Here is a 15,326-nt window from a genome sequence, read left to right on the forward strand (position 1 = left end):
GAACATTTAATGTTGTTTTTTTTGTTCCTTCAGTACTGAAAAATAATTCTGCTAATCTGATTGGCCTGAAATATCATGACCTGTTTTCCAATACTTGGCAGAAACATGGAAGAGAACTGTCATGGTAGACAAAAAGACAAAGATAAAGGAATACTTTATATTTCTTCTGTTGAATATATATTTGATTGTTGCTTGAAAATTTTGTGTAGCCTGATGTTCGTGCTGTGTGCTGGTTGCAGCTGGGGTAGAGCTAATTTTCTTCACAGTGGCTGGTATGGGGCTGTGTTTGGATTTGTGCTGAGCACAGGGTTGATATTATTGAGATGTTTTTGTTGTTGCTGAGCAGGGCTTACACAGAGCCAAGGCCTTTTCTGCTGTTTATACTGCCTTGCTGGTGTGGAGACTAGGGATGCATGGAAGGCTGGGAAAGACATGGCTGGAACAGCTGACCCTAACTGACCAGAGGGGTATTCCAGGACATATGACACTTTATATACTGACCATAAACTGGGGGAAAGAAGTAGGAAGGAAGTTTGGAGTGAATGGTATCTATCTTCCCAAGTAACTGTTGCACAGGGCTGGAACCCAGCTTTCCTGGACATGTCTGAACACCTATCTGTCAATGGGAAGTGAATTCCTTGTTTTGCTTTGCTTGTGTGCATGGCTTTTGCCTTCCCTAATAACCTGATAAAATTTCTCAACCCACAAGTTTTCTAGCTTTTACTCTTCTGATTCTCTCCCTGATTCTGCTGGTTGGGGAGTTAGTGAGAGGCTGTGTGGAGCTTAGTTGCTGGCTGGGGTTAAACTACAACATGCTTACATGATAAAATTAATTTAGTTAATATGCAAATGAATGGTGGCAATTTTAATGGTGCGTGGAAACACCTGAGGGTAGACAGTAATGTTTGAAACTGGAAATGTTGTAGAAAAACATGAGTGGAGTCTGCTAGTAGGAGGAAGAGTGACCAATGTTTGAGTAATCTGATCTTTTTAGCAGTGATATATATACCTCAGAAACATGATTTCAAGGCCTAAAATCAGTGATTATATTTGGGACATTTCCTCTTTTTGCAAAGTGCTAAACATTTAAAAATATGTTAGAAACCTCAAATTGGCTTTTAAGTGGTATTGCCTGCAAGGTAACATAGAGAGCAAGTTTTCTTGAATATCTCGAGTAAGACTGACTGCATTTGGAGCAATGGAATGGGAATAAGAGAACCAGTCTGCAAACTCCCTGTGATACTTCTGACATAGTCATTTGCCTGATTGTCCTTGCCTCACGGAGATGTTCTTGAGCAATCCAAAATATCTAAAAATGGTTATAGAGTCACAAGGATCTCAAGAAAAAAAACAAAAACCAAAAAAACCACAGGAAACTTATGGATGAAGGAGAGAAAATACTTCAGCTTTGATGTTACAAAATGCACACCTTTGTGATTTACAAGCAACAGTTTTCGAACAAATGCTATGTGCAAGGAAAAAAGGTTCAGAAATCAGCAGAGGTGAAATAAAACAATCTGTAAGTAAGTTCATCTTAACTCAAGCCTCAACTTCAGTGGCTAACAAAAGTATGATTTAAGTTTATTTTTTATAAAGAAAGAAAGATTGTATGAAGAAGTTGAGTTTGTTTTCCTAGCATTTAGATCTGTCACTCATATGAAAAATTAAGATCTGAGAGGAATTAAAAGACTTCACATCAGTAGGAGTGGAAGCAAGCTGATGAAACATATTCAAGTCCTTGGTAATCTTTAAAAAAAACATTTTAAGGGAATAATAGCTGCCTGTTTTTTGAGTACCAGTGATGAGCATAAAAGATTAGGACAAGGAATAAGATTATTTCAAAGTCTCTTTGGATTGGCAGGTTTAGTTCATTGGGCTGCAGCTTATAAAATCACATACTTCATTTGTATTTTTTGAAATAAAACCCTCTTATTTAACTCTGGATTTCCTGGTGCTAAGGGACAGGTTTTGTAAAGCCGCTTAAGAGCAACTAAGAGTCAAATTTGTAACACGCCAAACAGAGGTTTTAGCTGCAAAATTTCAAATTTAATTCAAATCACCCTTCTCAGAGGTTTAACTCAGTTGTAGTCCATGCAGAGTTAGTTAGTACCTAATTAATCAGAATTAGCCAAGATTTTACAGCATGGGATTTTAGTACCCTCAATAAATACCTCTATGTAATACATTTATTTCTATGTCCAGGAAGAGACAGCAACCATATTCTGTATAACAGCTAGTGATCAAGACTCTCCTCTCAGAAGAGAAGATCTTGGGTCTGGGCCTTATTTATTTGCAATAGGGTCAAATACCTGTTGGGAGGATTTTTTTCTCCCCTTTTTAAATTATTGAACAATTGTAATATAAGTGCATTCTGAAATAGAAGTCCTTCATTCTTCTTGCATGGTTACTGTTTTGATTAACTTCTAGGTCCATTGCATGATCCATGTTTAGGTCAGTTACGTGCTCCATGTTGCATTCTAAGTTCTCAGATTCCACAGGGTTTTCTTTTCTGCACAGTGTCCCAGAGGCTGGCAAGGCCATGGAGCTCCCTCCCACACCTCTCTAGTCTAGGTTTTACACAGGTAATTAGGCAACTCTACAGGAGTGTGAGAGATATGGGTTTGAACTCTCTTATTATGAAAGAGGGAAGGTATAACAGGTAGGCTGATATATGAGCGGGGGCAGCTACCAACAACTTCTGCTTTTACTTTTTTTCGTAGTCAAAAAGTAACTGTTCCTCAAGTACCTGAACAGAAGAGGGAGTACAGAGTGGATTGAAGTTCCTTTTGAACTTTTGAAATGCCTTCCCCTGTGGAGCTCCACTGCTTACTTGAGATACATTCCAAAACATCTATGCTCTGAAGATAGTAAATATCACAGAACATTAACATGGAAACCTCCCAGAAGGGAGATTCTGTCTACTTTATGATCTAGAAATACCTAGGATAGTTTTACTTTAGCTTTCTTCACTCAAGTCCTACCAAGAACAAACCAATGTCAATATGCACTTTCATAAAAGCTGAATAAATGTGACTGTGATTCTGGAAAACATCGTTGAGACACTTGTTGATTTAGTAGAAGATCAAAACCCAGATTATTGGAAACAGACTAGTTTCTAGTAAGGGAAAAATATAAAGATGCAGACAGGCTTCAGAGAAATACTAAAATGTGGTTGGAAAGAATCAAGCTGGAATTATCTATCAGGAGAATGAAAGAACTTATAAAACAGAGAATGATAATACAGTCACCAGTTAGCAGGTGGAAGCTGGATGTGTCCTCCTAAAGAGCATAACCACCCACAGAGCTGTTGAACAGCAGTGGATAAAACAAGGGAAGTATTTGTATAGCCAGTCAACTATGGGAGGTGATATATACACAAAGAAATTACAGCAATTGGATTCAATATCAAAGAACAAAGAACCTGTAATTAGGTGAATCACACTTTGTTAAGTACACAAAAATGCAGGGAATGAATTAAAAAAAATCCATTATGGAACAAACTGACTAAGCACAGAAAATTAATTGCAGAGTGAACTAATTATGTAGAGAATTCATCACAAAGCAAGCAAATGAGAGAGAGGGCAACTGAGGAGGTGGAGATAAGGCAATGAGTAGCCAACAAAGAAGCCAAAAGTATCAGGTGTTCCTGACTGACCTAAGTGACCAAATTTTAATCCAACCGGCTCCAATGGTACCTCCTGCTGGATTCTTGTGTGCTGGAAACATTGTGCTACTTTGTGAAGTACATGGAGAAAGGGAGAAGATAATGGCTATTTCTGGTCATGTGAAAAGAAGGTGGGTTAATATAAGCTCTACTCAGTCTGTTGATTTGTATTCAGCACTATGGGGCTGCAAACTGATACTATGATTAAGGGGTTTACTGGTCTAATAATTTTGATTATAACAGAGAAAGTAATGAGAGACTTTGGAAAGACTTTTCTCTAACACATTTGCAGTTCTCCATTTAGCTGATATGCCTCAACTAATGTTGTTTGAGCCCTGGCTGTGCTTTAACAATTCTCTCCAAACTTGTGCATACAGCATAAAATGTTTTCTCTAGTCTCTCATCCTCTACTTACCTACACATTAGAAACATTAAAAGTATGTTTTGTTTTGTTTTGGTTTTAATTAATCTACTAAATACCTTTATTTTGAGATTTCTGAGAAGTCAAATTGCAGTGAGAAGAAACAGAGCTTCCTAAACTAGTTGATCAGAGGGAGACCGTGTGCTTGGAAGCTTATTGCCTTTTGTTATTGTTGGATACTGTTCCTATACTTGTAACAAATCATTGGCCTGGGGTTAATGACAATTCAGAGATCTTAATTTTTTCCACAAATAAAAAATAAGAGCTCCTGCTAGAGCACTAGGAAGAACAACAGTTTTATTTACAATCCTACAGAGTATACAAATACTGTGTCCAGATAATCTTTGAAAACTCATAATAGCTTATTACTGACCTTGTTGCTTTGGTACAGGCTCTGCATTATTATTGGCCTCTGCTTTCTGTGGTTCATTGGTTGTTTTATTTTCATCCTTGAAAAAATACACAAGATTAGAGATTGTAGATTGTCATTGTTGAGACTGATAAGGGTGGTTTGATGTCTGCAACATTTTTGTAGGAATTTGATTAAGCTGCCACACACTGACCATTGTTCCTGGGTGTTCCCAGATAGATTTGCCAAAGGACTTGTGATGGATGTTGAAATCAAAAACTGGTATCTTCACATCCTTGATGCAAACCCAGTTGCTTAGTTTAGATTTCTGCTGCTGTCTATTAGCAGAGCTGCTTTGTTCAGTGCTGCCTCTCACAAGCCAGTGTGCATCTTTGGGTTAGTCATGTGTCTTGGGTTGCAATATGTAACCAAAAATGTATATTCTATTTTCCATTTGTTGAAAACAGTTGGGGAGGTGTTTTCTTTATCTCTTGTATAACCCATTCCTCATAACTCCAGGGGGGAGTGGGCAGGTGGCTTCTGTTAATGGGGCAGCTGTTAAAACCAGGTGGGACAGTGTTCCTTCTCTCTTCCACAGTCAATCCTTCCTCTGGGGGATATCTGGTGTTAATGGGCCATTAAAGCTCACTTCATGACTGATAAAGTTACATCATCTCATTGTGAGATGCTCCACTCAGGGGGAGGGGCCAAGCATTTCTACCTGGATAAAACCTGCAATTTGGAACTGCAGGACAGCTTGTTTTTCCACTGGATTTCCCAGAGAAAATCTGGACCCATCTTGCCACCACTTTTCTACAGGATCATCTTTACTCCAACAGAACCACATCTGTCACTCCAGGAGGAATTATTTGGACTGCTTCCAACACCCTGACCAACAGGGTGTCAAGTCGTATTTCTGACTCTGTCAGGGTTTCTAGGATTTTTGTTTGTTTGTTTGCTTGCTTTTTTTGTACTACTACATTTTTATTTTTAGTAGTCCTAGTAAAGAATTGTTATTCCTATTCCCATATCTTTGCCTGAAAGCCCCTAATTGCAAAATTATAATAATTTGGAGGGAGGGGGTTTGCATTCTCCATTCCAAGAGAAGCTCCAGTTTTCCGTGGCAGACACCTGTCTTTCTAAACCAAGACATGATTCTGCCTAAACCTTCTGTTGGGCTAACACCTGGTATATTTTGAGCTGTCCTTACCACAAGGCCAGATTTCAATCTCTACAAAATACTGAGACAGTATCAACCTTCACTCCAAAAGCTAACTTCCTCACGCAATTGCTGACTTAGATCCATAAACCAAATCCTTGTGTACCTGTACCTTGATTAGTCTCAGCTTTAACAGAGTGGCCTTTGGAGGAAGGAGTGAGATGTGCATGGGGAGTCCTTGGCATTCACAATACTACATAAAAACATGGTGTTAATTAAGCCCATGAGCATTTGCTATCCCATATAGGATGAACTTTCCTGGTGTGCAGCATGCTCATTAATAGAGAAGGACGTTGGGTTGTATCAGCATATGCAAAAAATTATTTGACATTAGGAGCTTTCAGGTCTCCATGCACTTTTTTCTTTTTTCCTTTCCTAGGCCAGTGGCCTTTTTGTTTGTGTTTCTGAGAATAAATAGGAGTTTATTTTTTTCAATTAAAACATTTGTGTTTTCCTGTCTCTTTTATTTGGAGAACCAGGCACTGAAGTTCTAATATACATATGTATGGAGAACTAAATTATAAATTTTATATATATATTTATACATATGTATATTAAAATTCCAATCAAAGTCTGTGCATACTCAAGGTTCTTGAATGATATTTTGTTTAAAAGGTTGTTTTCTTTGTTTTGGGCTCCCTCCTAATAGCATAAATACATAAATTAGTGCATTATTAGTATAATAATTAGTTATCAAATATTATGTATTTTCTTCTCTTCTTTACTCTTTAGATGATATCTCCTTGCAGGCAGAAAATGTTTTAATCAATAATCCAATCATGTGTCTCCATTTTAGCAGTGTTTTGAACAGTGTAGGCTGATGGTGATACAATCTGAATGTTGCACTGATGTACAAAATTATTCTTGCCAGAAGAGTAATCCTTGTCTCCAGTGAAATCTAAATATATCTGTTTTGCTAGAGCACTTTGCCAAGTGAGATAGCAGCCTGCACAGAACTAACCTGTCGATATTCAGGAGTTTTCTTCTTTTAAAACAGTATTTTATTGACACAAGAATACTGAACTGTGAGAGAAGCATGAATGATGCCTGTAGATTTGCAGTATAGAAACATTGAATGTAGACATTTTTGCCATTTTTTGAGGATGACAGTATGGATATGGCCACTTACTTAAAATTAACTTTATAATGGAGGAGTTTTGATTATTTCAATAAGCATGAATGATTAATAGCTAAGGCTGATAATAAAGAACCTATTTCGCTTCCCTAATGATTTGGTGAAACCATAAATTGTTGCCATTTTGTCATGTAAAGTTTTGATTATGTCAAGCTGGAACAAACAAAAATGTTTTTGGGAAAATATTGGGAAAAGATAAAAATTCAAAGGCAATGAGAGAAAGGGTACTTATCCTTTTGCTTTGGTTTAAAATATTTCATTAATTAAATAGAAAAGAATTAATTGACTTTTACAGTGAAGAAATGCTATATAAAAATATAGACTGTAGAATAATAGGTCCTCAATTTTCCAAGAGCATTTATGTTATCAAAACCAAGTTGAAAAAAAGACTTCTTTCAAAAGCTACTAAATTACTTTGTCTTTCCAGTGGTTATCAGGAAGCAGGCTGATATATACCTGCATGACATTTTAATATTCAGAAAGGACACACTGACATTTCCTGCCAGAAGGAAACACGATGCATAAGAATATATCATCATATGAAAAGCAGCAGTACTGTATCTCTAATTCTCCGTTTGCAATGTTGATCAGGACCTCTCATAAGCCTGTACTATCTCACATTAGACCTATATGGAAAGCAACTTTCAAAAGGAGAAAATTATATTTTCTTCATAAAGAAAAGATGGTAGGGTGTAGGAAAATATAGACATTTATTTTATTTTTCTAAATAAGGATTGATACCATATTCAGTAAGTATATTTGAATTTCTAACCTTTAGCATTTACCTACATAAATACCTTCTAAACAAAGAGTATTAACGAGTATATAATAGACAAGAAAAATTATACCTGGCCTGTTGATGCCTTTGGTGGTGGAGGGGCACCTTCATTCTTGCCATCTGTAATCTCAGGTGCTAATTTTGGTCTAGAAAATACTGATCTTAGTTTTCTAAACATCTTGTCTCTTCAGCTCCCCTGAAGCCTCTATGACTCCTTTACCATGAACAGGTTTGTAGCACTTGTTTTCTTGCCACCAGTAATCAAGCCAATTAGACAGTTAATCAGGTTTAGGTCTGATTAGTGCCTTAAAGAAATTTCTTGCACAGTCTATTTCAGTGACTTTTTTTTGGTCATCACTAGCACCTTTTTTATTTTAATCTTGTAGAATAAGTTGTTTGTAAGTTATTTTTAGTCTTGACAGTTAAAACATATACAATTTCACTTTTCATGCAAAAGGTCAGAGGAGTGATTTTTATTCTTTTGAGAATAATCCAGTTTTTAGTCTTTTATGTATTGGATATTAAGCATTTAATTTATGTTTAGAGATAAGGTTTAAAGCTAGGTTATCTGTAGTTTAACCAGGAATTGAAGAAGATATTTAATTACTAAATAGCCAATAATACAATACCTGATGGCTCAAAAGGTTTAATTTCTTTGCAGTCTTGAACTTATTTTTGAGTGAATGACAACAAAAGGTCCTCTCTTGGGGTTTTAGCAACTTTATACCTTGTCTCATTCTTATTTTAAAACATGGAAAAAAATTGTCTTTAATTTTCCACTGCATTTAAAAGCAGTACAATTTTTTGCTGTCTTAGCTAGAATTTTGATGAGAATAAGTTTTAGGTAAGTGAATATCCCATAAATTAGTAAAATACAGTTTATAAGTGGGACATGATATTGACTTTCTATAGACTTTGGGTAATCCTATATAAATCAGGTATGGTTTAGTTTTTAGGTAAATTCTTCAGTTTCAAGTATCTCTAATGCCATGCAGATTAAGCTCTTGTTAGCAAGGATCTTTACAAATAAACTGTCTCTTTTTAGTCTTAATTTCACTTCATGTTTACTAGTCTATGCCTTCACTTTGAGCTTTGAATTTGAACTAACAGCTTACAATCAATTTATGCTGATCATCAACGCATCAAGAAATACAAAAACCTACTCCACTGAGCTATTCCTTAAATTACATATTTAGCAATTACATCAAAGTATTGAAAATTTCCATCCTTGGGGTTTATCATCTGGCAAAGATAGGTTTTAATCCTTATTCTACCATAGTAGTAACTGTAGAGAATGAACCAGCAATATTCCTTAGTTTGCAAGTTTTTTCCTTCCAATGACACTTACGAAGCAAACCTTGTAACAGTTGGCCGGACTCCCATTTTTTAACTGGGAACCTCTCCCCGGGGATGATTATTTCATAGTTGTTACACACAGCAAGAGCTTAGAACCTCCTTTTTTAAAAAACCTTTATAACCTGATTTACTTTAAAATCAATGCAATTCTTGCTAATATTTTACACTGTTTTTTTAAATTAGTGTATGAATTAATAAATTATAAATAAATGTATTTTCACTTATTTATGCAGGTCTGGACAATAGGTAGCTTTTTTTCTTTTGAATGTGAATTTTTACATCTCCTCATAACAGCAGAATCTTAGAGAGCAAGCTTTTCTTTTACTATGTGAAATTTTAGTGGATTAAATTGACCAGTTTAAGAAACTTTAAATAATAACCACATAAAACCCATATTTGAATACTGAAGCTTTTTGAGAGCAACTGTTTCCTCATTAAAAAAAAAAAAAATCTTAATTACTAAAATCTTTTAGAACAGGTCATTTTGTTCCTTGTTTAATAAAAATGGTAAAGATCCGCATAAAAAACATAATGCAATGAAAATATGTAGCATTTATATGTAATCTCTTTTAAGAAAATATGTATCTCTCAAGAATTTCTGAAAATTTACCCAGTCATCTTTTCAAAATGTGAAGCAACATGTTTAAATGCTTTTTGTGAATGTAATGTTTATGCTGATCTATAATTTATAAATAAGGAGCATGCAAAAGGAACGTAGCAGACATTAAAAGGAAAGTGCCATTAGGAATATGTCCATAGTATGGACATCCACAGTTAATGAATGTTGTACTTGCTTAGTCTGTGACTAATTAAATGAATGTTCTAAAGCCCTTCATATGATCTAATTTTGTAAATAATAAGCAGATTACAACAAAACTACAAGTTCAAGTCTAACCCTAGTAAAATGACTAATCTGCTTCAATGTATCTGTTTTATTCTATGTGCAATGGTTATTTATGTATTTTTGCCACACTTTGAACATGCTAGAAGTACTTCAAGGAATTGAATACTATGATACACTGTTAAGTAAGTAGATTAAGAGTGCAGCAGAAAAGAAGATAGACTGTGTGCAGTTAGCTTCTTAGCTATGTTGGCTTTGGCCAGGGCTTACTAGGTGCTGTATTTATGGTAAACCCCAGAGGGTACAAAGATTTCAAGCCTGTCTCATATATTTTCTAACTACAGAGGGAGTATACATAGATTATTGATTTACCTGTTATCCCTTTTTTTTTTTTTTTTTTTCTTCAAGGAAATATTTGTCTTCCAATAAATAATGTGACATATGCATTGGCTTTTCAAACTTGTGATAAGATTTTTATTCAAAGGATTATAATTTTAATCTTAAAGAGTGCAGTAGTTAAATCATAAGAAAATACAAGAGGAAGCATGAGTTCTTTTTCTGAATAATTAGGAGTGTTGTTAATAGGAAGAGATTCCTTATTTCAGGACTATTCTTTGAGGTGGTTTGGTTTTTGCTGGTGTTTTTTTTTTGCCTGGAATTTGTAATAAAATGTTGGAAAGCACAACGAGAGCAGATTTAACTCGCAGTGTAGTTAATAGGCACAGAGTGAATTCCAAGGACTGACTTTCATTCCTCCAAAGGCAGTGTCAGTTGCTCCATTTGTTTGAATGTACAGATCAATAGATATCACTTGGAATTTTTATTTTGTATTAAGTCATGTGTAACATTTTAAAAAGATCAATGCCTAGGTTTCACCTCTATTTAGATATTCCCATGATGCAAAATGTAGTGTGCAGATGTTTTTCACAGATATCTTTCTTCAGTTTATCTTTGTGATTCCGGGATCTTAAAAGCTAAGAGTAGCATATCTTTCTTTAGAGCTCTAATAGTAGTCAGACAAAAGCTGAATCTAGAAATTTTTATAATTTTTGCTTTTTCAGAGTGTAAAATTTGACAATTTTCACTATTTTTATGGATAAACGAAAATTATAACAGTAATCTATCTGTCTTCCTTAATGATGAGGGTTTTGTTAAAAGACCTTGTTTATTTTTTCCTCAGACAAAAATTGTTTTTGGAGCTCAGATTGTTCATATCTACTTATTGTCTTCTTTTTTAAACAGAGGTGATAATATCTTCTAACCAACTCTACCTAACTAAAAAAAAAAAAAAAATTATGCTTTCAATGGAAATATGTCTCCTGAGGCATATTATCAGAGTCATGGCCAGATGTATGCATTACAACTTTAGCATTCAGTGAGGTGTCTCTAGAAATTACAAAGATTACTTACAAGATGATTCCTTCACCATTTTACAATATCTAATTTTGCACTGATTCATAAGGCTTTTCATATGTTGCAGTTTATCTCCTAGCACAAATCCTCTGTATCCTTAGTTTGAGGCGGTAATAAATCTTATGGTCTGGAGGAATCTGAAAATATACAATAATCTTGATTGTTTTTGCCTTCAAAGAATGCAGATATTCCTTTCAAACTCAGTTTTATTCGTAAAATCCAATCATAGGATTTATTTAGGCTATAACAAAAAAGAGATTGGAACACTTCTTTGGAGATATGCTGAAAAAAGACAGAATTTTGTTATTTCCTATTCCTTTTCACTGTCCTCTATACAAAATTGCTTGGTTTAGTTGGGAGCCATATCCTAAAGACTCATTTTCTAGATCCTGCACCATCCAGATCCTGGCTAGCTTTGAAAATGATCATAGAATCATGCTGTAATGTGATATGTGGGTTGTAGTGATGCCTTAAGTTTTAGCTTTCATATTTTCCACATTCTGCACTGCATTAGTATATAACTCTGATCTTCATATAAAGTGTTAGCAAGTTCTCCTCACAGCTTAGTAAAACAAAACAATCCTTTTCCAGCCTGAGAACCAAGGACACTGTTGCAGCTTCAGGCCCAAAAAAGTATAAACAACAGTGAATTGAGGAGAGCAAACTGGGAGGATGGGACTTCATAACCTGAAGTTGTAATTGGACAATTAACACCAATATGTTAATGGATCAAAATGTATTAAAATGTGAAAATGTGTGATCCATTGTCCATCTTGGGTGGAGCCACAGCCAGACTCTTGTACTGCCCAAGGTGCATCCTTTGAAGGCCTTTTTCACAAATACCTACTTTATTGCTTTAACTCTGTCTAGCCTCTATTCTAGGTACCCTCTCAAGGCATCGGTAGGAGGTGACAAAATGGACTGTCAGCCTGCCAAAATTATAATGGCTGATGCCACTTTTTGCTAGTGACCTCTTTTGATGAATATGACATGTGACTAAAAGGAGTGGGATTTAAGGCAGAACAAAAATTCAAATCTCCTTATGGTTAGGTATGACGTTCATCCGTAGGCATAATAGATACTGAGGAAAGGTTCGTGCCTACTTGCAGAAGTTATGGTTCCCTTGGTATGTCTGTCTTTTCTTCTTATTTCTTTTTCTGTCCTTTTGGCATCTTTTTTTCACATTAGAGAAAGAAAAAAAGCAGCACCAATAGATATTTATGCCTGTATTTCTTACATGTCTTTATGGGCAGAATTTCTTTAGTAACATCATTGTCACTGCCTAAAATGTGACTCATCACATGAGAAAGCTTTATCTGCTAAGGCAGCGCTCCAAAGTGTCTCTTTCACTTAAATGACTATCCAAAATTAGTCTCTGGTCCTAGAGCCAAACAGGAACAGACCCTCCAGAAAGGTAGCCACAAAACCTACTTGGAGGATTCTCAGCCAAGGCTACATCACTGAAAGAATTAGGTGTCCTGCAGCCCCTCTAGGGAGGCCACATAATCTCAAACCAGCAAGTTAGGGTCCCTTCAAGTACCTTCATGGGTAAGCAGTACTTGTCTGAAATGTGTAAGAGGTCACTCTTGCGCCAGAAGCAAACAAAACCTAAAAAACAGTGCTCTCATGCCACATTCAGCCATTTAGTAACCTTATACTGCTGAGTCACAGTCCCCTTTCTTTTCCTATTTTTCATCTCCATGAAGAAGAATAGATTGTTATAAAAGGAATTAAATTCTCTGCCACAACATTTAGGTGGGAAGTTTCCTGTATGTGGTCTGCTGTACATTTCACAGGGGAAACCCTCTGTGTGTAGGGCACTTCAAAGGAGACTGAAGTAGCTCAAAATATGGATTTCAAAGTGCTGGAGTTTCTCCAAACATGCTTGTGCTGGTTTAAAACTCAGTGGGAACATTAGATCCACTCAAGCTGCCTCCCTTTCCTCCTTCCCACAATAGTGGATGTGACACTTTGAGATAGTAGAAGACAGAATCACAATTTGCTAAAAAATTGCAATAATCACAACAATATGAATAAAAGTGTGTACAAAAGAGAGTGTTTTGCCCACAAAAGGGTATTTACCAATGAATAAACAAAAATTCTTTCTGAGGACGGTGCCTGGTATAGTTTTCCCAAAGGCAAGAATGAAGACTGACCTCTGCTGAAACCATGCCATGATGTTATAGGTATGGAATTACACAGTGCTGTACAAGAAACCTTTGTCTCTCTAACAATGACAATGTGAGACGAGCTCAAAGATCATTCCGTACGGTTAAATTTTTTTGGTGAATATATACTGCACCCGTTTACAGAAGGAAAGTTGACAAATTGAATGTCTTCAGTAGGAAGCCCCAGGAGGAAAATAGCGGGGGAGACAACCTCTTCCTTTGAAAGATCTAAATGGAGCCTGGAATGGAGCCTCCTGAAATGGAGCCTGCGTTTCAGTGTGGAGCTGCATGGACTACCTTTGCACCAAATATAAAAAATTTTACTGAAAACCACGGTACAAGTAGGTTTTTTTCTGCCTGAAGGGTATTTACATCAAGAATTAGAAAAATAAGTCACTTTGGTAAAATTGGTTTCCCTCAAATTCTAGTAGAAGCTGTAAGATCTCTGAACCATGCAAGCACACACTGTCGAAAATTTCAGTAAAATGGCAAGACTCCCAAAAAATGTGATTCTGCTGTTTTGTTTTCAAGCCTTATGAGCTTGAAATAAGCATTCATCTGGAATGCTTCTTGTTGTTGAAAAAAATTGATATTGTGATGTTGGTTTCAGAACCACTGCTTTACACATATCTTTATACTCAAAAGAAAAATGCAAGGGTTATTCTCCAGTAACTATATTTATGTGATTTCACACCAGACTAGTGGGTTATCCTTTACTTATTTATTTGAATTTATTTATTTAACCACAGATCATTGCTTCTCTTATGTAGAATACCATGGATAACAAGGATGGTAGTGTAGTAGAAAAGAATTTCATTCCCTTAAATAAAACTCTAAGAAAACATTGGGTGAGTTTACCTTTCACGTGTGTGAGTGCATCAGGAAAAAGAAATTTCACTGTACGTGTGAAGAAGAGATATTCTTGACCCACAGCTGGATCTCAAATTTTGATAAGGTTTAAGTCTAAATCCTTCATTTTGGAATTCAAAACCATCTAATATGAGGTGAAAAGGAACCCCCATACAAAAAAAAGTAATTTTTTCTTTAAAAAATCACAACACAAAAGCAAAAAATCCACAGCCAACCAACCAAACACAAAAACCAAATCAAACCAACGAAATAAGTGTCTTTTGCTCAGAATATTTGCAATATATAATCTCATTCTTGATGCCAGGTTTCTGTCCACTATAATCTCAACATTCTGCAATTATATTCTCTTATAGGAGTAAAGTGGGGGTGGGGAGGAAGAGAGAAGGAAATAGTTTCTTACACAGAAAAATATCTGTAGGTGATCAGGATAGAATTGAAATTTCATGTTCAATATTTGTGGGCTTTTGAAGATTCCCTTTCTAATAGAAATGAGAAGTTTAAGAAACAGAAGCAAATGTGACAACTAAAGTGGTTCAATCCCCCTATATTTTTCCTTAAGACTACTTTACTTCTCAATTACTTTAGTTACAAGAACTTGACATACTTTCTCAAAGAGGGACTGTGGAGATGATGATATGGCTTAATTTAGATGAGAAAGGACCCAGAGGTACAACACAGGTACCTGTAGGGAAGAGCAGAAATAAGCGTGGAGGAAAATCATCTATAGCCACTGTACTCTCTTGCAAGCCAGTGATCACTGTGGGGAGGGGAGGAAGAGAGAGTTGTACATTCAGGGTCCTTCATGCCAGTAATGTTAACCCTTGTTTAGTTAACACTTCTGTCTGAAGGAAATGGAAATAGAAATTTGGTTATAAATTTCATCTCTTCTGGAAAGCTGAAATTCATTGTGCTATCAAAAGAAGAAAAACTCTCAGAAGTGTGTAATGTATTCCTCTAAACACATCATATTTTCTATGAACCCTCAGAGCATCCCATTCCCACTGCAGTGGTGCTAAGCCTTATGTTTCTGCTAACATAAATATTTAAACATGCCACCAACACAAACTATCTCATCTAGTCAACAACATGGCAACAAGCTTCAAACTGAGTAA

At 35.8% G+C, this 15,326-nt stretch overlaps 1 protein-coding gene across 1 annotated transcript in view; it reads right to left on the reverse strand.

Annotated features, from left to right (window-relative positions):
* Window positions 1–15,326, reverse strand: part of CNGB3 (cyclic nucleotide gated channel subunit beta 3) — a gene marked incomplete at both ends in the record, with an annotated part of 88,109 nt that overhangs the window by 57,309 nt on the left and 15,474 nt on the right. Inside the window, one exon of the mRNA XM_083859665.1 lies at window positions 4,459–4,534. Within this exon, the coding sequence (XP_083715791.1) occupies window positions 4,459–4,534 (76 nt within the window). The remainder of the gene's footprint in view (window positions 1–4,458; window positions 4,535–15,326) is intronic.

Source organism: Zosterops lateralis (genome assembly GCF_965231275.1).
Source record: "Zosterops lateralis genome assembly, chromosome: 1".
NCBI lineage: Eukaryota > Metazoa > Chordata > Aves > Passeriformes > Zosteropidae > Zosterops > Zosterops lateralis.